At 36.0% G+C, this 25,415-nt stretch overlaps 1 protein-coding gene across 1 annotated transcript in view; it reads left to right on the forward strand.

Moving 5' to 3' along the window:
* DGKB (diacylglycerol kinase beta) overlaps positions 1-25,415 on the forward strand; it is a 704,489-nt gene that overhangs the window by 141,928 nt on the left and 537,146 nt on the right. Inside the window, exons 3-5 of the mRNA XM_060020431.1 lie at positions 9,848-9,924; positions 13,788-13,808; positions 24,991-25,144. Coding sequence (XP_059876414.1) covers positions 9,848-9,924; positions 13,788-13,808; positions 24,991-25,144 — 252 coding nt within the window. The remainder of the gene's footprint in view (positions 1-9,847; positions 9,925-13,787; positions 13,809-24,990; positions 25,145-25,415) is intronic.

Genomic DNA, 25,415 nt, shown 5'->3' on the forward strand with positions numbered 1-25,415 from the left:
ATTGGGTCTTTGTTGCTGTGTGCGGGCTTTCTCTAGTTGCGGCGAGAGGGGGCTACTCTTCATTGCAGTGCATGGGCTTCTCATTGTGGAGGCTTCTCTTGTTGTGGAGCACGGGCTCTAGGTGCACAGGCTTCAGTGGCTGTTGCACACAGGCTCAGTAGTTGTGGCTCGCGGGCTCTAGAGCGCAGGCTCAGTAGTTGTGGCGCTCGGGCTTAGTTGCTCAGTGGCATGTGGGATCTTCCCGGACCAGGGCTTGAACCCGTGTCCCCTGCATTGGCAGGTGGATTCTTAACCCCTGCACCATCGGGCAAGTCCTAAAATTCTTAATTAAAATTGTTTTCCGTATCAACTTTTTGTTATTGTATAGATGAGTGGCTCAAATGAGCGCATATATTTTCCTGGTGAATTTCCTATACATTACAATATGCATGCAATATAAATTATTTCACGGGTTCTTAGGACAGTGTCCAGCTGGCTTAGGTTTATTAACAAAATTCTCAGATACTTTGTTTATCTAAGATTCACTCCTACAGATATTTTGTCCAAGGCATTGCAGTAGATGCACACATCAAAAGGTTAAGCATAGGTAGATGAAGAAGGGGAAAAATAATAGCAAACGCATAAAAGTGTTTTAAGGACTAGTCGTTTAAGAGTATTATCAGCAAATAATGATATTAAAAGGAGAAAGGAGATTTTCTTCATGGTCTCAGGTCAAGTTATTCTGGAGTTAAATAGTTGTCTTTCCAGGTAAGTAGACGTAGCTAGCTACTGCAATGTGTATAGCCCTTTTCTGGAAGATATTATGGCCGTTGTCTTTTCAAGTTAACAATGATCCCAAGAACTTGCAAGAACACGTGGAGAGGAAACTTATACTAAGGACACGTGAAGAGCTTATTTTACATCTTTTCCTAGTGTAGTTGTATCATTAGAATATTCTTCCTAGGGTGTATTTTAAAATCCAAGTGTATAGATTTCAACTAGCCTATAAAGTGCTACAGTGTGACTATTTTTTAACAATAGTTACTTCTTTTTTCAGTCTCTTGGTCGTTTTATTAAAATTTTCACGCAAGTAGATGTGAACTTCTGTCTCTTGATGACTAGTTCTCCAAATGTTTTATTCTATACTGCTGTAGGTGTTTCTTTTCTGCTGCTGACTACAATTTAAGTAGAGCATCTTCTGTATCACCTGAGGAATTGCATTAATAGCAATGTCAACTTCTGGAATTTCAAAATACTATTTTTTGCCATTGTGACCGGAGGTGAGAGTAGAAAAATTTTTATATAAAATGTTCTAATAAGTTTTTGTTTCCCTGATAGAAGCCCACTGAGCAACAACCAGACAAAATATATATACATATATAGGAAAATGTAGCAGGAAAAATTTGCTGATTAACTCTCAGTTTCTTTGTGTATCTTTTTTAAGAATCAGAGCAATGGTTAATTCAACCTTACCTGAATATGAGAATCATGTGAGGAGCTTTTTAAAAATCCTTATGTCTGAGATCCACCCCAGACCAATGCAATCTGTATCACTGTGTTTTGGGCCCAGGCATCAGTGTATTTTAAAAATCACTCAGGTGATCGTAAGATGGATCCAGGTTTGAGTACCTCTGGTTTAAAAACACAACTGTTTTGGTTAGACAAAGATAAAGCTCTTTTGCTAATTTTAAGTACTATATATAGCTAAGGGAAATGTTAATTATCAAATTTAATTTTGTATCATTTACAGATGGTCCTCAACTTACGATGGGTTAATTTAATGATTTTTTGACTTTATGGTGGTGCAAAAGAAATATATTTTCGATAGAAACTATACTTTGAATTTTAGATTTTGATCTCTTTCCAGGCCAGCCATATGTAGTACGTTACTCTCTCATGATGCCAGGTAGCAGCAGTAAGCGGTAGCTCTCAGTCAGCCATGGGATTGCAAGGGTTAACAACCCATGTACTTAGAACCATTCTCTACGCATACAACCATTCTCTTTTTCACTTTCGGTAAATATTCAATAAATTACATGAGATATTCAATACTTCACTATAAAATTGTTTTTGCGTTTGATGATTTTGCCCAGTCATACGTTAATGTAAATGTTATGAGCACATCTTCATTAGGCTATGCTGTGCTATGATGTTGGCTAGGTTGGGTGTATTCAATGCGTTTGTTTGTTTGTTTTTTGCGGTTCGCGGGCCTCTCACTGTTGTGGCCTCTCCCGTTGCGGAGCACAGGCTCCGGACGCGCAGGCTCAGCGGCCACGGCTCACGGGCCCAGCCGCTCCGTGGCATGTGGGATCTTCCCGCACCGGGGCACGAACCCGTGTCACCTGCATCGGCAGGCAGACTCTCAACCACTGCGCCACCAGGGAAGCCCTTCAATGCGTTTTTGAGTTATGGTATTTTCAGCTTATGTTGGGTTTATTAGGACGTTACCCCATTGTAAGTTGAGGAAGATCTGTGCTCATATGTTATGCACATGAATGCTAGTTCAATATTTATATTAGAAAAGTCTCTTCTTTAAAACAGTTGCAGCTAACACAACCCTATTACTACAGGGTTAAAACAGCCACTGCAGAGATGCTTCTGACTGGGCACAGGAAAGATTTCTAGGCCAAAAATATCCTTTGTGATAAGGGGAAAAAAGTCTCTGCTAGGGAGTCTAGATTTTGAAGGAAACTTTTGAAATCACTCAGTTAAGAGAAGTAAAAGATGACTTTTCCATGGTCCCATGTAACATGAAGATTAAAGGCATTGGTAGCCTCTCTCAAGTTGTCAAAGCTCTCAGTTTTCCCTGGAAACCCAATGTCCTCACTAAAACAGGGACCCATGGCACTGTTTACTTTGGCAGATAAAGAACAAGATTATTGGGCTTCCCTTGTGGCGCAGTGGTTGAGAGTCCGCCTGCCGATGCAGGGGACGCAGGTTCGTGCCCCGGTCCGGGAAGATCCCACATGCCACGGAGCGGCTGGGCGTGTGAGCCATGGCCGCTGGGCCTGCGCGTCCGGAGCCTGCGCTCCGCAATGGGAGAGGCCACAACAGTGAGAGGCTTGTGTACTGCCAAAAAAAAAAAAAAAAAAAAGGACAAGATTATTAATCTACAGTCAGTTCTTTAAAAACTTGTTATTTTTAAAAATGACAAATTAATTTTATAAGTCTGATAGTCTTGTTGTTAACCATTGGAATAGAATAATCTTCTCACAGTGGCTATGACTGTTATTTGGGTGGTAAAACTACTCCCTGCCACCATCATGTGTCCCCAGGGTGAGACACTGGGGACTTGCCTTTCCAAAAGGCTCTTCAGGATCAGTAGCTGGGTCCGATCCAGGCTCCTCTCAAATTACTGCCTCTGCCCTTGGTCTCAGAGCATGTGAAGATTTTGCTTTTGCCCTTTAAGAGCAGCGTCTCTGTTTCCTAAAGCCCTTCTGTTCTCCTGAATGCCAGTCCCTCTAGCCTTCAAAGCCAGATGTTCGGCTTTCTGCTGCAGGGCTCTCGGGCTGGGGAGCTTGTTGTGGGACCCCTCACTCCTCGGGGGGAACCTCTGCAATTGTGATTGCCTTCCAGTTTGTTGTTCTTGACTATACCACATTTCCATCCCTCCCACAGTTTTGTGGTTCCTTCTTTATATCTTTAGTTGTAGAAGATCTTTTCTGCTATTCTTCAGGTCATTCTCATTATAGTTGCTCTGTAAATAGTTGTAATTTTGCTGTGCCCATGGGAGGCGATGAGCTCAGAATCTTTCTCTCCACTATCTTGACCCCTCCTGTTATATTTCTTGTATACATAGAAGATATATCCTTCATCTGTTAATTTAAGTCGGTAAAAAAGCAAGAGAATATTTCCATGTACTAGAAAAATAAGTGATAAAATTCTCTGGACTAACTTAACAAAAGTCATGGACTCCAAAGAAGAAGACTTGACTGTAATGGAAAATTCTATTCGTTCTTTTTCTAACATAAAGAGACCAGATTTATGTCATATACAAGAATTTGGATCAGTACGTTAATCTCTTATCTGTGTGATTTTTGAATAAATAATGACTTCTTTAACCTTGATTTTATGTTTTAAATGGGGAGAAAGTTTGATGAAGTCATAAGGTAATTTTGAGTTTTCTTTTTTTTTTTTTTTTTTTTTGTGGTACGTGGGCCTCTCACTGTTGTGGCCTCTCCCGTTGTGGAGCACAGGCTCCGGACGCACAGGTTCAGCTGCCATGGCTCACGGGCCTAGCCGCTCCGCAGCATGTAGGATCATCCCGGACCGGGGCATGAACCCGTGTCCCCTGCATCGGCAGGCGGACTCTCAACCACTGCGCCACCAGGGAAGCCCAATTTTGAGTTTTAAATGACATAAGAAGATCAAACACTTTGCAATCTCCAAAACACTCTACACATGCAAACTTTAATTCATAGTGTTAATAGTACTCAATGCATAAATCGAGTATAGATTCTAAGAGAATTATTACGAGGAGTTCCACACAGGGCAAATTGCTGTCTGCTGTAGTTGAAGGTGGCCCTGAGAAGTTTTGCAGACAAGGTGGCAGGTAAACTATGGCATATATTATGCTTGAACTTCATTTGACATTGAAGGGAATGCTGGGCAAAAAGAACATAATGAGAAAAGGAAGGACTCTGGAATCATGAGATACCGTGGGAATTGGATGTCTATATATTGAATTGTAAATATGGAAGGCACAGAAAATAAATATCCATAGGTACGTTTGGATCATATTTTGAGACATCTGTGATGCCAATTGTGCTTCAATTCAAAGACAAAAGGAAATATTGAATGATGATGATGTGTTTGAAGTCTGTTTAGGATGGAACAAAGGAACAGGAATCTACTGGGCACTAGACACTTTGCTAGACACAGTATTTCAAGGTCTGTATCATTATTCCAATTTCAAGTATTAGAAAACTGAGCCACAGAGAGGTTAAATATATGCCCAGGGACATTCAGCCAAGAGTTCTGGAGCCAAGACTCAAATCCAAATTTATCTGGCTTTACATCTTTCCATTATTCCATGGGGCCTTTGCAATTAATCTGACAAACACATGTTGAGTTTTTTGGAATAAAGAAGCAAAGAGGCAGTAAAATCACAAGGGAAGCTTATTCAAGATGCAACAGACACCTAAAGAGATAGGAAGTAAACTAAAAGTGTTCTATTTTTTTATGTAGCATTTTTTGGGACCCATTAGCTTGATTCTTCTATTTTCTAATCATTGCCAAATACACTTTTCAATTTATTTTTATGTCAGAATTATATGAAAGGATTTAAATTTTCCTTGAAAATCATGTACACATTCAGAATATTCCTAACTGAACATTTCTGAAATGTAGCTGCTTTAACTCTCATGGCATTGGATATTATGTGACTCAGCCAGACATGAGGGGATTCGCAGGGAGCGAGTACTTCAGAGGACCTCTGGGACGACTCATGCACTAGAGCAGGTGCTAGAAAGACAAGCCAGAATCTCCTCTCTCAATCCCCAGGTAGATTTCCTCCATTTCAGCATATATTAAAAGTGTTTGCTCAACAGAATTACTCCTGCTTTTGGGCTTACTACCACCTTACTTTTTAGATGATGCTGAGAGTGATGGAAAAGACAACCTAAAATGACCCTGTTCTCTTTGTTGTGGTTAATAACATTAAGTTACTTCCTCGTAAGATGGTTATGCTAGTCAGAAGGCAGCCATTGGTATCCAGTGTTCTTCTCTAAGTTTTCTGCCCTAGTAGCCAAGGCAAGCATTGTTGACTCTGGAATTAGCCCTCTATTTCAGAATTGCCTCATCATGATCCTCCTTTGCTTTCTAGGAGACCCAATAGTTTGTGCTGAGCATCTGTCCTAATCCCTTATCCCAAGGGTTAAAGCAGCTGTTTTAACCTGGCTGCCTGGCATTTCAGTTGCCAGTCTTTTTTGGAAGCCGGACCTTTGTCCCATTACAAATACGTATTAGCAGTGAATTGATCTCCCAGTTCACAGCTGCCTGCCTGTCTGGCTTCCTGCTTGGATTTCTCAGCCCAGAATCTGTCACTGTGCTCTCATACTTGAAGTTCCAATATTAGCTCAAATATGACTGGAACTATGTCTTTCACTCAACTACTATCTATTCATCTAGGTGTCACTTCCTTGGTATGTCTTGTACTAGAGGGTAGGTTGGACATAGTTATGCATCCTTTCTTCTCTTTGCTGCCCCAGTGTACTTTTGCTTTTGTTTTTTGGCCAAGCCATGTGGTTTGTGGGACCTTAGTTCCCATACCAAAGATCAAATCCATGCCCCTTGCAGTGGAAGCACAATGTTTCACCCACTGGGCTGCTGGGAATTCCCGCCCAATGTTTTGCACAGACAGTTGATTATAATCAAAAGTTAGGAATGTTTATGTTGATAGGTAATAGGAACAAATCCAGAAAAGCAACTGAGTTACAAAATAAGTAAGTGGGTGTTCCTATAAAGATACTAGAACACAGCAGTAGGTATTTCACAATCCAGTGCAATTTGGGAATCCAAACAGATATGTAGACAGTTTACATAAGGGAATTCTGTTTAAATAATACAGGGCTAAGGCAAGATATCTGGAACCCTCTGATATTCCATGTACAATCTCCATCTATAGAAGATTGGCTGGAAAAGTCAAGACTTTAGTCTCAGGGAGGTTGGACCCAAAAAGTTTACTGGGACATGAATAGAAGAGCAAGATAAGGCTCCAGGTTCTAAACTAGATTGTGAAGTGGGAATTGGATTGTGGGTAAACTTCAGATGTCAAGATGTTAAAAATGGAACTTGAGAATTGGAAAAGGAGCAAGTTGAGTTGATGGTGATTCATCTGAATATGAATCAGAGCTTCTTAAATTGTCCCAGACCAAGATCATCACTGAGCCTCAGCTCATGGAAAATGCAGTCACAGAAATAGAGATTTTGGCTCTTAATTCATTAATTTATTCCTAGCGGTCTCCCACTAAGAATATTCCAGTGTAAACTATGACCAGTAAACTGTTAAAAAGTGACGTGAATAATTTTGAAGGCTGTTGCTTTCTCCAGGGCATTTATAAATGATTACTGATTGTGTATTCCTATGCATATGTGAAATGAAAAGCCCATCTTCAGGTGGTATCTGTGAAGTTCTGTGGAAGTCCTGTGTATAAGAAACCAAATTTTTCTTCTTCCCCTTCAGTTTTATCATGGAGCCAAGCTATGGTTAAAATAGTCTATTGGGATATATTATTCCAGAATTTACACATCTATATATGTATGTCTCTGTAGGTACGTACAGAAGGGTCTGAATCTACATCTATAAACAAGAGGAAGTAAAAGGTGTTTTGCTAACTTAGAATAGTGCTTTATCATCCCCAGAGAAGGATTTGGGAGTAAGGAGTCAGCTTCATGTCTCTTTTTAATACAGCACCTGGTCTCTGAAGTAGTATAAGTTTCTGCCAAGGTGCACATCAAAGCAATTACTGTAATTTGTTGTATTTTAGGAATAGCTGTGATTATTTCAATCCCAATATTTATTGCAATTCTATTGTTTCAGCTTTGTAATAAATTGAATGCTGTGCAAAAATGAAAATGTGCATTGTCTTCCATAGGGAAACCTTCAATTTAGCAAGGGACACAGAATAACAAATAAACCTTGATCACAGTATTGAAAGTGCTGGCAAGATATGTAATGAAAAATATTTATATATAGGAATCTGTACGGGCTTCAAGCACGTTATAGTGTGCGCGCACACACACACACACACACACACACAGACGCACACACACCCAGAGAATCTCAACAAAAAGACAAACAACCCAGTTAAAAAATGGTCCAATGGCCAATAAGCACGTGAAGAAGTGTTCAAGATCATTAGTCATTAGTAAATGACTACTCAAGTGCAAATCAAAACCATTTTATATCCATAGGATGGCTTTAATTAAAAAACTAAAAAATAACAAGTATTGGCAAAGATACAGAAAAACTGGAACCCTCAGACGTTGCTGATAGTAATGTAAAATAGTACAGCCCTGTGAAAATCTGTTTGGCAGTTCCTCAAAACGTTAAACATAGAAATACCATATGACCCAGCAATTCTCCTCTTAGGCATATACCCAAGAGAACTGAAGCACATATTTGAACAAAAACATGTATACGCTAATGTTCATAGCATCATTATTCATGGAAACAACTCAAATGCACATCAGCTGATGAATGAATAAGCAAAATGTGGTATATTCATAAAATGGAATATTTTTTACCTGTAAAGAGGAATGAACTACTGACACATGCTACAACATACATTAAGTTTATGCTAAGTGAAAGAAGTCAAACACAAAGACAATACATTATATAATTCCATTTGTATGAAAAGTCCAGGGTTTTGGGGTTTCTTTTGGGGATGAAGAAAATGTTCTGGAAACAGATAGTGGTGATGGTTGCACAGCATTGTGAATATACTAATGAACCACTGAATTGTATACTTTAAAATGGTTATTAAAGTGGTAAATTTATGTTGTGTGAATTTTATCACAATAAAAAAATACAGTCACATACATATAAAACTAAACAGAATTTGCGGTATAAAGAAACAAATTTATAAATACAAATGAAAGTATAATTTATAAAATACAGGCATGATGCATTTGATGGGCGTCTAAGAGTGAATTTTTAAAGAGTGTTTCAAAAGCTCATTTGTAAATTAGTTTTTTGGGAACTGGAACTTGTTTTATGATGATTCAAAAATCACTGAGTCTTAGGAGGTAGTCAGGAAAGATTATATTCAAATGCTAGGAAATAATATCCGTGCCCTGTTTCCTAATAGGAAACTAAAAATCTTTTATTTCCCACATTTTAATTTCAAGCTGTTTTTATCACTGTTATTTAAACTGATTGAGTATTTAAATGACAGCAGTATTTGTTAGGTGTTGTTTTCCTCTCATTTAAATATATAATTCTGAGATTTCTTAGTGAAAATTATATTTTGATAACTATGAGAACATTATGTTAGTAGATTGAATACATATATTTTATTATATTTATATATAATTTTTAAGTCTCATAATATTGTGTTCTTCCATGACATTATTTCATGCATTAATTCAAGATTCTTTTGTTACCATCTTAATATGATGAAACTCCTGAAAATTATAAAGATTTTGACAAAACATAATTTAAAATACTTTTCATAACATATCTAAACTTTTTTCTTAATTGATATAAAATAAGTTGAACTTTATGTATGTTTAGAAAATTCTCTCTGAAAATGCCTGCAAAATACTAAGATCTATAGTTTGCCTCTGAATGGATTCTATTTTTCTTATTTATTCAGCAGGGCTATTATTAGTTAATAGACTAATTCTTGAAAAATGCACTGTGTATTGTTAAGTTTAACAAAGAATACCTATTTTTTTTTAAAAAACGAAGACTATTTCATTAATTTAGAAGTTATGTTATCAAAAGAAACAGGGAAGAAGCATACTACCTATTCATTTATTTGCACATTAGTTTGTATAAACTAGGCAGTGTCCCCATTCTTGGTCAAAACATACTTTTTCCTGTTTGTTTGGGTTTTTTTTGGTCCTGCAGTGCAGCTTGCGGGATTTTAGTTCCCTGATCAGGGATTGAACCTGGCCCCGGGCCGTGAAAGCACCGAGTGCTAACCACTGGACTGCCAGGGAGTTCCCCTGTTTCTTTTCTTGTGATTGCCTTTTCCAATTAGATAGCCCTTCAAAAATGGTAAAGAACATTTTGCATGTTTGTCTTAAAATTTAATTAATCTGGTGATATTTATTTATATTTTAAGAAGTCTTTGTTTCTGGACTGTATTATATAACCACAGCAGCATATATAAATAATCTGTGTGTTTTCTATTTCTTACAGATTCTACAAAGAAATTAAAAGATGTTCTTGAAGAATTCCATGGTAATGGTGTGCTTGCAAAGTATAATCCTGAAGGGGTAAAACCTTTTTTCTTTATTTAAGTTTCATATAGATGTTTGGAGGAGAGATTTCTTAATAAAGAGTCCTTGGAAATAGATATTCATATACAAAATGAAATTCATAATGAAATGCTATTCTGGAAGATACATTAAATGGTGTACTACTTTTTTCACCCAAAAGCATTTTTCTAATGAAAAGAACATTTCTATATTGTGTGCTTGGAAGTGTATAGATTATTTATAATACATGCTAGGTTCTTTTCCTAAAAGTCAGGAAACAGTTTTAGATAAAACGGGAGAGAAAGTGTGTCTGACTCTCACTCTATGACCTACAGATGTTAACCCCAAATGAACATTGGCGTGGGGCAGGCAGTATTCCCTTGACTGAAGAAAGATTCCGTGATGGATATAAGTGGTCTCTTACTTTAAAGAGCAGGCTTGGATACAAAGAGAGGAATTTTTTCTCCTTATCTTGTTTTAGCCTGTTACCAATAAGCTTATGAATGTCTCCCTATAAAAACTTTATGTCCTGTCAATTGCTTTGAAGCACCTTGCTTGAATGAATGTCTTTCCCTCCCTAATTATTTGTTAATAACCTTGTCTTTAAGACAAGGTTAGCTGAGAAATGTTACATGTTAAACGTTTGATCATCATTGCTGTAAGTTCTTTTGCAGCTTCACCAAGTGACAGTTGGGTTGTATGGGAGCTAAAAGAAACTGCCCTTTGTAGAAGACTCTTTTGCCTGGATGTATTATCTAGCCATTCATTAGACAGATTTGTTTGCTGATGAAAACGTGATCTGTTTTTTGTTTTCATTACCACTGTGGTTTTGAATGTTTACAAAAGCACAGTTCTTGGCTATCCTTAATATTTAACTTCTCTGGGATTCATAGAACTAATATTTTAGTCAAAACCGAATCTCTAAATTCTGACCTCAAAATGTTCATATTGTTTTATAATTTCCTTTTAGTATTTCCAGTACTTACTATTCTTACTCCAATATTTACTATTTTTCCTTCCATAGTTTTATTCTGTCTACATTCTGATACATAATTATACTTTTTAAAGCTCTTTAACCTAAGATTTATTTTCTTTTTAAAAAATAAAGTTAATGTTTAGTGCCTACAAATGATGCAGAAAATAGACAATTTAAAGCTACTCCCATTTGCCTATATCATGAGGGAAAAAAGCAGGCATCTGGCCTACAGTTTCCTCACATTTCATTTTCCTAGATGCTTTAGAGTGAGAGAAAGAATGTTGGCAGATAAATTGGTAGAACTGAAAATCTCCAAGACCAAGAAAGCAGGGTTGGAAAGGTAAAGATGACAGCTTTACTGAATTGCTGTAAGACCCCAAAAATTCATTAATATTTACATTTCCCAATCATAGTTGAAAACATGCATGTTATCTAATCTACATACAGAGAGAAAAACAGTTTTTTCCCCCTAAAGATAGCTGTCGGCTATAAATTCAGTTGGAATGTGATCTTGTTTGCTTCAATTATTTCTTATTTAAAGGACTCTCAAGACTTAGTCTTACTGATATTATATGTTTCATGGGGATTATCAGTCACCATGTACTGGATTTATTGAGGTAATTACTAGATTCATTGTTAGACACACATATGATGTCAGCCTTTTCAATAATGTAATACCTCTCCATAAGTGCACAGGTCTGCTCTTGAAGTGCATTATTAAAATAATGAACAGTTGAGAAACAAAAAAGTTAGATCTCATTAAGACCCAAAAGTATTTCTAATTTAAGAGTGAAATCACTCTCAGATTTTAAAGCTGATAGGTATTTTCCCATCAGGAGAAAAATTTTAAGTTTTTATGAGTCTTTTAAACACTAGTATGTATTTTACAAAAGCCAATAGGAAATATTTAGGAATATTCAGTGTTTAGAAATAAATCTTTAAAGCCTAGAGATTCTGTTCAGTACATGCCTTCATCAAGTTTATAAAAGGTTACTTTAATAGTAGGAAATAATTCATACTGTCAACTCACATGTGCAGTTACCACTCTCTATTGACTGGTCAAGTTGAGCCCAAAGTAGGCATAGATGAGTGACTACCTAACTGATGTTCAGTTGTACAAGAAAAGTGATTAATCTAGTCTTGCTTTGGAGTAAATGACTAATACTTTGTTTTCTAAAATGGAGGTGGCTTGTATCATCCATATAAAATGTATTTACAAAGAGAAAACAACCTAAATATCTTTTAAAATTGCTTCTCCCCTTTACAAAGTAAAGCTGCTTAAATAGTAGATGCATTATTTTTCTTATGATTCACTTGAACTACTGAATTATAAAAGCTCTGTGTATAAAAGCTTAATCCAATGAAAATGTGACCTGTTTAAGTCTATTTGAATAGAGGAGAAATACTGTGTAATATATGGATGACTCATTTATTTTTAATTCCTATGAGGAAATAAATGACAGACTCATAAAATACAAATTTAAACAATGGCTTTAAAGATTCTTTAAGAATAAAAACTTGAGAAAGGTGTTGAGATAACCAAACAAATATGATTATAAAGTTTTTAAGTAAAGAAACTCATCTTGAGAAAAGTAAAATGGGGCTTCCCTGGTGGCGCAGTGGTTGAGAATCTGCCTGCCGATGCAGGGGACACGGGTTTGTGCCCCGGTCCGGGAAGATACCATATGCCGTGGAGCGGCTGGGCCCGTGAGCCATGGCCGCTGAGCCTGCGTGCCTGGAGCCTGTGCTCCACGACGGCAGGGGCCACAGCAGTGAGAGGCCTGCGTACGGCAAAAAAAAAAAAAAAAAAATGTAAAATGACTTTCCCAAGATTAACCATCTAGGTTTGTGACAATAACTGTAGTTAAAATCTGGTTGTCTGGGATCCCAGTCTAAGACATTTCCTCTTCACTTAATTGGCTAGGCCATTAGAATGAGAGGGAAGACCTGAGGAGATGAGAAGGATAAGGGGAAGGGAAAGGTATTTCACATGCACTGAATGACATTGCATGTCATTGCAAGCATTACATTGCTTCTGTAATGAGCATAGCATTGTTCCATTGCACATAATTATTACTGACTCATGCCCAACAAGGTAAGAGATACCTATTAGTTTCCACCTAATCTTATGTGGACAATATAAAGAATATGATTACAGGTAGATTGTAGTGGCCATCCAGTCCTTGTGAGAAGGTTCATAGTAAAACACACTCAGAACATCTCAGATGTAACTGATTCATGAGAGTCGTCGAATTTTATAGTATGAGAAAGAATCAGTTTGGCATTGCATATATAAATATTTTTTCCCTGGATTCCAAATTCCACACCAAATTATTTCATTGACATCTAAATAGATGGGAAGAAATTAAGCAGTGGCTTATGTATAGAAAGATATTTGTCTTTAAAGGGGTGGAGAGAGGCTGGGTATGTTATTCTAATAGAAGGAAATAGGAGTGGGGAATAAGTATAATCGCATTTATCTATATATGTACTGTTATATTTTCACATTCTTCTCTGGAAGGTTTTAATTATACTGTATGTGTTATTCATTATTATCTCATGTCAATTAGAACTGTTTGCTTCTTACATTCTAAGATTGATTGATTCAGTGATTCTCACATTTTAGCTGGCATCAGAATCACCTGGGGGGTCTTCTTAAAACAGAGGTTGTTGCCTCCTCCCCTTAGTTTCTGGAATGGGGCTCAGAATTCTCTGTTTTTATCAGTTTCCCAGCTGATGCTGAAGCTGCTATTTTCGAACCACATTTTTAGACCCATGGATCTAGGGTCTGCTTTAAAATCAATCTGTAAACTTGACTTTTTAGTTAAATTATCAGCAATATGAGATGATAAGTATAAATTATCTTACCTTAACGCACGTATTCTTTCTTTCCTTGCATGCGCAGAAACAAGACATTCTTAAACAAGTAAGACATTTTCTTTTCTATTAAAATCTGTCTTTTCTTTCTTTATTCTGATGTGAGCTATGAATTTCTTATCCGTATCACTGAGCTATACTTCTGTGCCAATAAGATTCGTATAATATACAATATTAACTGTAATACTTATAAAGTTGTAAGTGACAGATATTTGTTTAAATTAAAGACTCAAATGGAGGAGCTGATACCTCAGTAGAATCAAAAAGGGTCCAGAGTGCCGGCTTCAGTTTTGGAGACTCTTGAGCTTAATTTTCTAATTTCACCGAAATAGAATCAGGCTCTGGTAAAATGATCTATTTAATGAAAGTCTTAACTTATTATTTTACAGTGGGAGATTTAATAATTGCTTTTAAATGAGATGGATAAGGACTTTTTAATTGGTCTACAGTGCTGTTAGAATCTGTGAAGAAAATATGAGTGAAAAGCTCTTGATTTTAGCCCTCCTGGGAAAAAGAGCAATCCATCTGTTGTTTCAACCAGTCTCTCCTAGTAAAGTCCATTTTGTCAAGGAAGTTTTAGGTCCATAGTTCTGTTAGATCCCTAGAATTACAACACATTTTTGAGTTCTCTAAATGGAGATGTTTATATCCTGCTGGGAATATATCTTACTAAAATGCATGAGCTGCCTAAAACCATAACATTGTCTCCCTTGGACAATACTGGCTATGTACTAGTTGCTTCTTATTCACAAGTTTCCCTGTTGTTTCAATGACAACAAGCACTGCAGTTTCATCCCCAACATGTCCCAGTACAATTGATTACATCAGAATGATCTTGACTGACTTAGACACTGGTCCTACATACTACAGTCTCCTAGGATGAAGCACAACTGAAATGGCAACTCATTGACCGTGATGATTTTTACCAGCCCCTTTCACAGGATGGCCTTTCCCTGATCTCATCCCTGACCTCTGTGGAAACCTACTAGCTCCCCCAAAGACAGTCTACATGAGCTTGATGTTGTTAGGAGGCAACCCCTCAGAGTAAACAGTTGCTTTTATTAAGCAGGCCCTAGTTTTTAAAGGGCATTTGTTGAACACCTTACTCAACAAACACACCATTCTGCACAACCTTCATCCCTGCTCCAGGCTGTTTGAAAACTGGTGGCAAATGAGCGTCTTTTCTTGGGGTCGGTAGAATGAGCTTCTTCCTTCCTTTTCCTGGCTCAGCCTTTGTTCCATATGCAGTTGTTTAGTAGGGAAGCAATTTCAGTTGCAGAGTAGAAAGAATGCGGAAAGCTGAGGGTAGCCAAAAGGAAAAAGAATGAGGGCATGCATACTTATTACTCTGTGTGTGTTCTTTGTTTATCAGTGTTCTGTGAGTGTAGGGTTTTCTTTTTACATTTCCTGTCATTAGATGATTCTTGGCCTAAGGCTGAGTTAAATTTTCATAGCTCCCTGGGCGTACTCTATCTTTGTACTCAGTACTCTGTACTGGGTTTGTGTTATTCAGAAAAGTGAGTTGCTTCAACCCCTTAATAAGAAACCTGGGATTTCAGAACCTACATTTTGTAGTGCTGCTGCCTAATGTATATTTTAAATGTCTTTAACAAGGGTATTGACACTATTATAATTATTAGCAATGATATAAACACCCTTGTATTGTAAGCTATAATTGTACTTCCAGAACCAAATTCAACCTTTACCATTAAAGAAAGCACCTGGAAAGTATAACAGAGAAAACGTGGTCTTAGGGGTCTTAGGTTTCCAACTGAACTGAGTTCAAATCCATATCTGCCACATATGAGCAGGTCTTGGACAAGTTACTTCATCTCTCCTAGCCTGAGTTTGTTCACCTATAAAATGAAGAGAGTATTGTCTCTACTGAGTTGTTAAAAGGGTTAAATTCTAAAGTATATGCAAAATACTTAAGTCTCTGTCTGCCAGGTGTTCCATTGATGTTTTGAGGCAATGGCTGTGAATCACGCTGTAAGGAGCAACACGATTTCATATGAAAGTTCTGGAAAATTTATGAAAGGTGAAAGGGAGAATATCTGAGACACACCCCAACCAATCCTGTAACCTTGATTTTCTCAGAGCCTCACTTTCCTCATCTATAAAGTAGTAAATATAACGCTGTCACTCTGATGTCTTTCCCAACGCTAAATTAATTTCCTTCTACCGTGAGATATGAGTGGAGGACATGACATGGGATTTGCTTCCCCTATCAGGCCTGGTTGCAATCCAGAGCGCTGTCCTGGCAGTAGTTATGGTGTCTGTTGTATTTGCTCCACCTCTCACAACTGCATAAATGCCAGGACAATTAGTTAGCAAGGAATGGATGTAACATGTTAACCAGTATTTCTGCTTCTCTTCCCTATTACTATCAGCACAATTTCAGTCATCTTCCTGCTCTTATCAAAGCTACAACCAGAACAGTTTTGAAAACGTACCAGCAAATTGAAGAATAAAATGCCACTACAATTGTTATTAACCCTATTTTGCCTGTGCATTACTTATTGTTAAATACATAGTAACTTTTATTTCGCCATGTTGCTTCAGTTTTTATGCCTTGATACTCAGAGAATTGCTCTTGCATAGAATGGAACCACATCCAACAATTTGAGAAAATATTTGCATGGATACTTATGAGATTAATTAGTTATGTCATAATTAAACAAATCAAGTTGAATAACTTCTTGCAGGTTTCTTTTAATTGCACTGAGGATCAAATCTCAACATTTACAAAAAAAACAAACTATTTTATATCTCTGAAAACATCTAGAATTTGAGAACGGACCATCTGCTACATCTATCCTAAATCGAAAACTTGGATTAATGATTTGACTGCTTCACGTGGCTAGGTGATATCTGTTACAGTTGATATGTCACAGTTGATCCATTTCTCCCTTAGTGTTCTGTAATAAATATACAGAAATTTAACAATAGGTAAATATTTAGGGTATATAAAATATAATTATACTAATTGCTTCCAATTGCTTTCTCTACAGATGAGTTTTAAAAACAAGGTTAAATAATTTAAAAAATAAACTAGTAACTCTCCTGAGTTTAATCATAACAGCTAACTTTGATATGCAGTATTTAAACATTCTGTGTAGGTCGCTCTTTCATTTCTTTCATAACATTTATTAAATAATTTATATGAGTTAAAAATCAGGTTAGAGAAAAAATGACGCTGGGATCTTCAGGTGATCTTTTTCACTTGTTCAGGGACAAGTAGAGCAAACTCTTTAGGTGCTTTTGCTACAACTAAAACTTATCTTAAGGTTTGTATGTTGTTTCTGTTTGTGTGTTTTCATCAATAGGAATAGTTTTTTTGAACAGAAGTACATTTAAGGATATTAGGGGAAAATAAATCTAGAGATTTAGGTAGAAAGGCCTAGAGTGTCTAAGGATTTTTTTAATAGGTAAAGGAAATCATGAATGATATTCCTAAGATCAACGAGTTAAATTTTCCACTTAGGAAAATACTTCTAAAGCCAATGTGAACAACAGGCTTAAGTTAAAGAGAAGACCAGGTATGAGTTATTGAAGCAGTCCAATCAAATGATAAAAACTGGGAGGGCATTTGGGATTGTAATAGAGGCCAGGGGCAGAGTTAGAACACATTGCAGATATATGTTCAAAAGTAATAGGTTAAAAAAAAAAAAAGTAATAGGTTACACTTAGTATGTCAAAAAGAGTTACAGTCAACTCAGTTTTCAAGATTGTGGAACTGAGTAGAGATAGTTATGCCATTACTTTTTATTTTTATACTTTATTTTATTTCCCTTTTTTCTCTAATGGCTAGTTTATTGATACACTAGTCGATACATTTGACGGTGATAAACCAGTGGTACTAGGTATGAATATTGAAAAATCAAAATCTGTCTATAGAATTATACTTTGATTAACTATAACATAGTAGCCTTTGAAGTCAGAAATATTTAGGTCCTTGGCACTAACTAGGAGCTTTTGGCTTTGGGCAATTTGCTTGACTTTTCTGAGCCTCAGCTTTCTGTCTATAGAATAGGAGTGGTGGTAGCATTTACTTAAGGGGTTATCGTGAGGATTGAAGTATAGCATACACATAACATATTAATACTTAGTGCGGTTCCTGGAACACAATAACATTTAGAGAGTTTCCATTATATGCAACAAACATATTAAGCAAACACCTAATTTTATTTTTCCACTTATGGATAATAGAGTGTATCACTATCTATGAAGATTAAAAGGAGATATTGGAGGCTTTAAGAAAGAGTTTGGCATAAAAGCATGCACTGGTGACAGATAAATATACAGAAAGTGAGAAAAGCACTTGGAACAAAAATAATTGGGTTGCGTCCCAAATGCATTTATTGCATGTATGTTATATACTGGATATTGTATCTGGACCTGTGGGAGAAATAGAAATGGTTAAGATGATCTTTGCTATCAAAAAGTGTCAAACTATTAAATATATTTTCAAATTGCTGACAAAATGCTTCAACTCAGGGAATTCTTAAGCCCTGAATTCTTAAGTCTTTACCCAGTTGTAAAATGTCAATCCCTCACTCTCACATGCTGGCTGAGTATTTCCTAGTCTGCCTTCTATACCTTCCCATCTTGATTTTTCTCCCAATAATAACCCTGGTATATTTGGGCCTTGATGGATTAGAAAGAATAGAATTTATAGGATAGTATATATTTGAAACCATTCCAAATTTTTGGTTATTTTGTTACCATTAGCTTTATTGATTTTATTTTATTTTAATCTACAACATTAAATATATAACCATATGCTATTATACTTTAAAATAATCTCATTTGAGATTTATTAAGTGAAACAGTATATTCCTGCTCAGAAGCTTTTTCTATTTATTCTATTTCACAAATTCTTACCATCCTACCTGAATCAGTTTTCTTTGTTGCTAGATTTCCTACAAAGAGGTAATTGAGTGAAATTGTGCTACTTTTTTCTTCTTTTTTTGCTATTCCAGTGTCCATACTTCAACTATATAAGGAGGACTTACAATGTAAAAGACACTATTTTAAGCACTATGTGATGCAGTGTTGTGTTGGATCTTATAGTCTAGCAGGGAAGAAGAGATACTTGTAATTCTGCCTGCACACATACCTTCATTAAGAGAACTCCCTTTGGAAATTTTCTTTCAAAATAAAGATGCAAGTAAGCAGTCATTAAAAACTGACATTGTTAATGAAAATTATATATGCATAGTTGTTCCCAAAATCTTTATTGAGTTTTTGAGGAGAAATAACTTTTAGAGCATATGGTGTGTGCCTCAGTAACAGCTCACAGCAGTTCTAGTGACAGCACTGAAACATAGGCAAGACAACGTCCTACTCTGTGAAAGTAGGACGGATTCCTGCTAAGTACAAAATGTAGTTGGATACAGACTCTTGATCACAAGATATACTGAAAATCACGATAAAAATAATCTGCTTAAAATTCTTCTAATCCATTATTTGTATTTCATAATTACTAAAATAACTTGGAGTAGCATTGTTTGTTATTCTTGCCATTTATCGTCTTACTGAAAAACATGTTTCTAATTTTCTCTTTACTGAGACTTAATAAATGTTAGTTTTAGGTAAAGACAAGTACAACTAATAAATTATGCACCTCTGAGGTAGTAAAAATAATTTCATTTGCCAAAACTAAGCTTTAAAAATCCAATGTGAAATTCACACTTTCACTTTCACTCTTTATCTTTAACAGAAGTTTCTCCATGGCAGTTTTAGGAGACTATCAAGGAGCTCTCTGAAATTTGAAGTAATGAACAATAAATTGCAATACAAAATAAGCATAAACAATGAGACATTTAAAGTGCACAGTTTTCTTCTGAAAGTATTTTAATATAAAAAAATATGTATTTGAAATCTCAGGAAGTTAGCCATGCTACATATTAATTTATATACTTTGGTTCAGTGACCTTAACATCAATGTTCAATTTAATATAATTAGTTAATGATATAAATTAGACAGCAGAATTGAAATGGAAATGGTGAAAGAAAGCCTCTAATTTAAGTCACTGCCTACCTCATTTGATCAGAGTTCTTTTGCCCAGTAGCCAACAGTATTGTACACATAGCAGGTAATCAGTCCATACTTGCTGGTAAATGAATTAAAGTCATTTCTTTGTGAATGGTTTTAGCTAGTACCTTAATCTATAATAGTTCAATGATTCCTTTTTTCTTTTAAAGATCACTTATTAATCAGCTGTGTATACAAGTTTGTTAGACAGTGTGAAAATTGGACAATCTTTTGTGTGATATAAAAGTTATAAGATCCTATTATATAAAATGATCGTATTATATGAAAGAGTCTTATGATCCTATTATGGTCATATGATCCTGTTAAAATGTGTTAGACCATGTGATCTCCTGCTGCAATCCCTCCAGTAACTGTTCCTCTCTACCTTAAAACCATAATGCTTTATTGACTGTCTAGTACATGTTACAGGATCAGCCCCCATCCACACACCACCAAAGATCCTATCTCTCTAGTCCTCCCTCAGTCCTGCTCGGGACCCCTGCTTTTCCTCACTAGCTCCTACAGCAAATCCTCTACAACAGGACCATCTTAATACCTCAGGATATTCACACCACCTGTTTGATCTGGAATGTTCTTTCTCCAAATATGTACGAAGCTCTCTCCCTCATCTCATTTAAATCTTTATTCAAAGAACCAATTCTCATTTCCTAGTCCTCAGATTTAAAACTGTAAGCACCCCTCCCCCATATATAAACATTTCCTTCTTTATTTTTTTAGGCAACATTTAATACCTTCAGACACTGTACTTTTATCCTGTTTATTTTGGATTTTTTCTTATTCCCTTCATTAGAAGATAAGCCTCCTGGTGGAAGGAGTTTTGCATATATCAGTAACATTTTTACCACACCACTGAGAACAGAGCCCAGTACAAAGTGGATGTATGCATGATGAACATTTGCTGAATATGAGAAAATCTTCATCCCAAGACTGCCAAAATAAATTAAAGTAATGATAGAATGACGACATTTATTTTCATTCACTTTGAATCTACTTGGATGAATACTAGAGTTATTTCTTTAGTATTAGCAGGGATTTAAACACCAAGAAACCAGATGGTCAGATATAGTAATGAAAGGCATATAGAAATGTGTTTTTGGGTTTGTGCCAACTTGGCAACAACATCTGAGCAGCTTCCCAAGTTTGTATTCTTTACAGATTCTCTGTGTTATCTCCCTAAATAGTCTGTGCCTGTTCCTTCAGGAAAAAAAAAAAAATGAAAAAGCAGTTTTCAAAATTTTAAACATCATTTGATGTATCTGTCTTTGAGCTTACAGCCAGTTCGATTTTTGAACACTCATTCAATTGCCTGACCCTACTTTTTTCATTAGTGTTTCCATTGCTATGCATATAAATGATCTCATTCTATTTAAAGGTCACAGTCTTCAAAAACCAATGCTAATGCTGCTAGATGATAGCAGTAGAAAATAAGATACTTAAATTTCAAGATATTCTGCTAAATCATGAGATAAGGAAAATGTATAGATTGAGGACATTATCCACTTACAGAAATGTTTGGTACTTTGGACAGCATAGAATTTTAGAAAAGATTGGAAAATCTTTTGCTAATAAGAAAAAAATGGGTTAACCAGTAAAGGCATTGAAGATTAATTCCTCACTGAATCTGAAACACTGAAGCAGCTGCCTTTTGGCTCTGAAGAAGTTTGGGGTTTGCAGCATTTTAAGCTGTGTGTAATGACAGGAAATGTAAGAGAAAGGAAGTTTGCTGCCACCAGTAATGTAAAGAAGTTGGAGGAAAAAGTTGACATCATCAGTAAAACTTCAGTCATGAATAGGATGACATCATCTCATGGAAATCATTTAAGAACTAGGGAAATCTTTATTCTATTCTTATGTCTATGATAAGTTTTTATTTTTTTAAAAGTAAGATAATCTATTTTTAAAGACTTGCTTTCTGAAGGCAGTAATTTGCCAATGTTGCCTGACACAGAAAAATTACAGCAAAATATCTAAGACCCCAAAAACAGAGGGTTAGATTTGGAAAAATGCAATGAAATTCTAGTTTCTTGGACCAATAAAGAGGTGGGAAAATTAAGATAATGAAAAAACCCATCTAACCTCAAACAAGTGCTTCTTTTTATTTATTCCTTTTTTTTCTTTTACTATTTTATTTCTTTTACATCCTATGTGTCCAAGGGTGCGTTAAGTGCTTTATGTCAATTTATTATTACGTTTAGGCAGCAATGCTGAACAGTTGATCTTATATGGAGGAAATTAAGGTGTAGTGATGTCAGATAATAAAACTAAGCTATTTTTTGATTGCTGAGCAAGGGAGAGCTACAACACTGGAGAAAATTCTGAAAGTTTTCCTGAGATCTGAAAAAAGAAGGACCAAGGAGAAATGTATTCCTTATTAAGAGGGATGTCATGTGTTAAGTTCACTTCTTCCTTTTGGTTGTCTATTTTTCTGGTTTTCATCATGAAATCACAAGCACCAATTTCAAGGAGGTCCTATGTGGGTTATCACGCTTGAGATGTGGCAGATTTTTCATTAAAAAGAGAAAGTATGTTTCTTGCCCCAAATCACTCAGGTGGTGAGTGGAGGTATTGGAATATGAAACAAAATCGTTTTATTCTGGAGTCCTTGTTTTTGTTTTTGTTGGTTGTTTGGTTAGTTGTTGTTGTTTTCCTGCTCCCACATCAAACCCTTGGCTTGAAATAATTGTTTTAAAATATAATCTTATTGTAAAGGAAGATTCAGAGAAAAAATTTTCAGCAATTATAGTCTTTGTTCACATTTTATTACTTGGTTTCTCAAAAAACAAAACAAAAAAAAGTGAAAAACAAGTAAACAACGACAATTTTAAAAAACACCCACCAAAAAACAATGAACCATGTAATGATTTGTTAAATGCAAATGGAAACATTTAAGTTAATATGGTTTTAAGGCCCATTCGTCAAATACGATTTGGAATTCTTCCTAACAAATCAAGAGGTTGGTATTATAGATGAAGAATTTGAGGCACAGAGAACTTAATAAATTGCCCACTGTCACACAGTTGGAAAGTGTTGGATCTGAGAGTTGATCTAGGTAGTCTGACTTCAAAACCATGCTCTGTCATGTGTTATGTTTCCAAACACAGTGCTGACTACAAAAGGGTACAGGAAGAAAAGCAACTATAAGTAACTTTGATTTTAATCACAATGCTTGTGAATGTTTACCATATAAGTTTCCTATAACTTTGCATATAGCATTAACTCCTGCGTTCCCCATAGACCTTCTTACATGTTGAAGATTATTGACAAGTGTTGGTCACTCATCCAGCTGAGTGTGGATTACTTCTCTTTTGATACGCCATCCTGAGGAATCCTATTAGTAAGAATAGGTGCTCAGCTCAAGGCAACTTATTTGGATATACTAGTCTGGCTTCTGGCCTCATTTGTGTATTTTGAAACCTTGGCTTCATTCATTGTGGCAATTTGCTTTTTGAAAGTACTTCTGCTAATTGATGCTATTCTTTATATATTCATATTATTCACAGTTTTTAGTTTTGTGGTTCAGTCCTCTAGTAGAATTTACAATATTCTGTGGTGGAGGTGATTCATTAAATATGGAAGGAAATGAAGTCTTTTCACCGCCACCAATATAAACATCTGAAGTGCCCTTCTGAGAATTAATAAGCAAAACAAGACTAAGTTTAACCAAAAATGTCAGATTAAGTTGTAGACAGAGTCTTGGAACCATTAATAAGTAAAGTGACGTTTTTGGTTTTGTTTTGTATTAGCTTGAGGTTATGTTAGGTACAAAAGCATACACAGTACATATACTTAAAGGGCATGCGATCTAATCTGCAAAAATTTACTTTCTCCTAATGATACCCCTGTATGTCTGATTCCCTTTTAGGTTTATTCAAAACAGTACAATAATAAAATTAGTTGTTCTCTACCACCTTATCCCAATATTTTTACATAGGAAAAATAGACTTTTTGTATCCAAAATATCAGTTTATGGAATTAATTTTATTCTCCTCTGCCAGGATTCTGTAAAAATTTAGGAGCATTAATCTGCCAAGTTTTATTTTTTCCTTATTTTTAGTTTCATGTCAGTTACGTTAAACTGGGTAATAAAAAAAGTGCCCTTCAAGGGCTTCATATGAGGCCTATAGCCCTTGCAGTCTCTTGATCTGGACAGATGTGGCTTTATCTCAGTTTCTTCTCTGTAGGTTTCCTAGTCCCTTCAAATGGCCTACTGGATAGTATCCAGCACAGCTCCAGGGGCCTTCTCTTCCATGAGGTCTACAGCTATTTCCTAGGCAACGTTTATGCATTATTGTCCCTGCAGTCACAAGGAGGGTTGGCCAAGCCCAGTACAATACCATTTTCTTGTCTTTGTCCCAAGTACCTGTAGCCTTGTCCTCAGTTTCCCAGGCAGGAGTCAGATCCTGGCCCACTGTCCTCATTTACTTGGAGAAAGCAAGCTCTCCTAGTAGCTCCTGTGAAATCCTCTCATTAACTTGAGGATAGAAATGGCTCCCATCACCATTTCCCCAAGTGGACATGGAGATTCCCAAAGTAGCAATGGTTCTTTGCATGTAAATGTCGACGCTTTTATAGTCCTGCAATGAGTAAGAGTAAGCATGGATCGTGAAGTAGATTTCTTTGAAAATCTGCATAGGAAGATTTAGAATTTCACTTTAGAATTTTATATCCATTCGTCTTGGTGTTAGGGTGAAACTTTCATGTCAACCACTTTCTCCAATTGTCGAAAACAATGTTCAGACAAAGAAGGGAGATGAGAGAAATACCTTTCTTTCTGAGTATTCATGACTCTCCATTGGCATCTTCACATAATTGTCTGATTTAATCATCATAACAACTTTACGGGATTGGGAATATTATACTCAATTTACAGAGGAGGAAATTAAGTTTCAAAGAGTAAAAATGTTAAGGCCACATAGATACTGTGGAAATAGATATGTCTGAGTGAAAAGCTCCTGGTTTTCCTGCTCCATTATTTCAGGTAAGACATACAAATCTACTAACCAGTGTCAACCTAGGACTGACTGCCGGATTTACTTCTCAAATAGTTACCTTCCTTTTGTAGACTTGGATTTAAGAATGTTTGAGGTCATGTCTCCTACTAATGATTTTGAGCATAGCACAGAATCTTAACATTGGCTGAGTCTTAAAATATATGTTTGAATTTTTTTTCCAGACAATAGATTTTGAAGGTTTCAAGCTATTTATGAAGACATTCCTGGAAGCCGAGCTTCCTGATGATTTCACAACACACCTTTTCATGTCATTTAGCAACAAGTTTCCTCATTCTAGTCCAATGGTAAAAAGTAAGCCTGCTCTCCTCTCGGGTGGTAAGTTTAATTATTTACTTTAAAAATGTATGTAATGCAAAAACCTGAAAGGGAAAAATCATTGTAAGTTCTCTGTAAGCTGAGATGATTTGTTTAAAAATTACCTTTATTGCAGGATTTATCCTTTCATACTGAGACTGTGCAACTAAACATTAGAGAAAATATACTTTATCATTATTCATCACTTGTCATTTCAGTGTCTTAGAAGTCTATGTTTAGGTAATAATTTTAAGAGATACTTCCATCAAATATAGGAAAGTGCTCTTTTAAA

This window comes from Delphinus delphis, chromosome 9 (assembly GCF_949987515.2).
Source record: "Delphinus delphis chromosome 9, mDelDel1.2, whole genome shotgun sequence".
In the NCBI taxonomy this organism is placed as follows: Eukaryota; Metazoa; Chordata; class Mammalia; order Artiodactyla; family Delphinidae; genus Delphinus; species Delphinus delphis.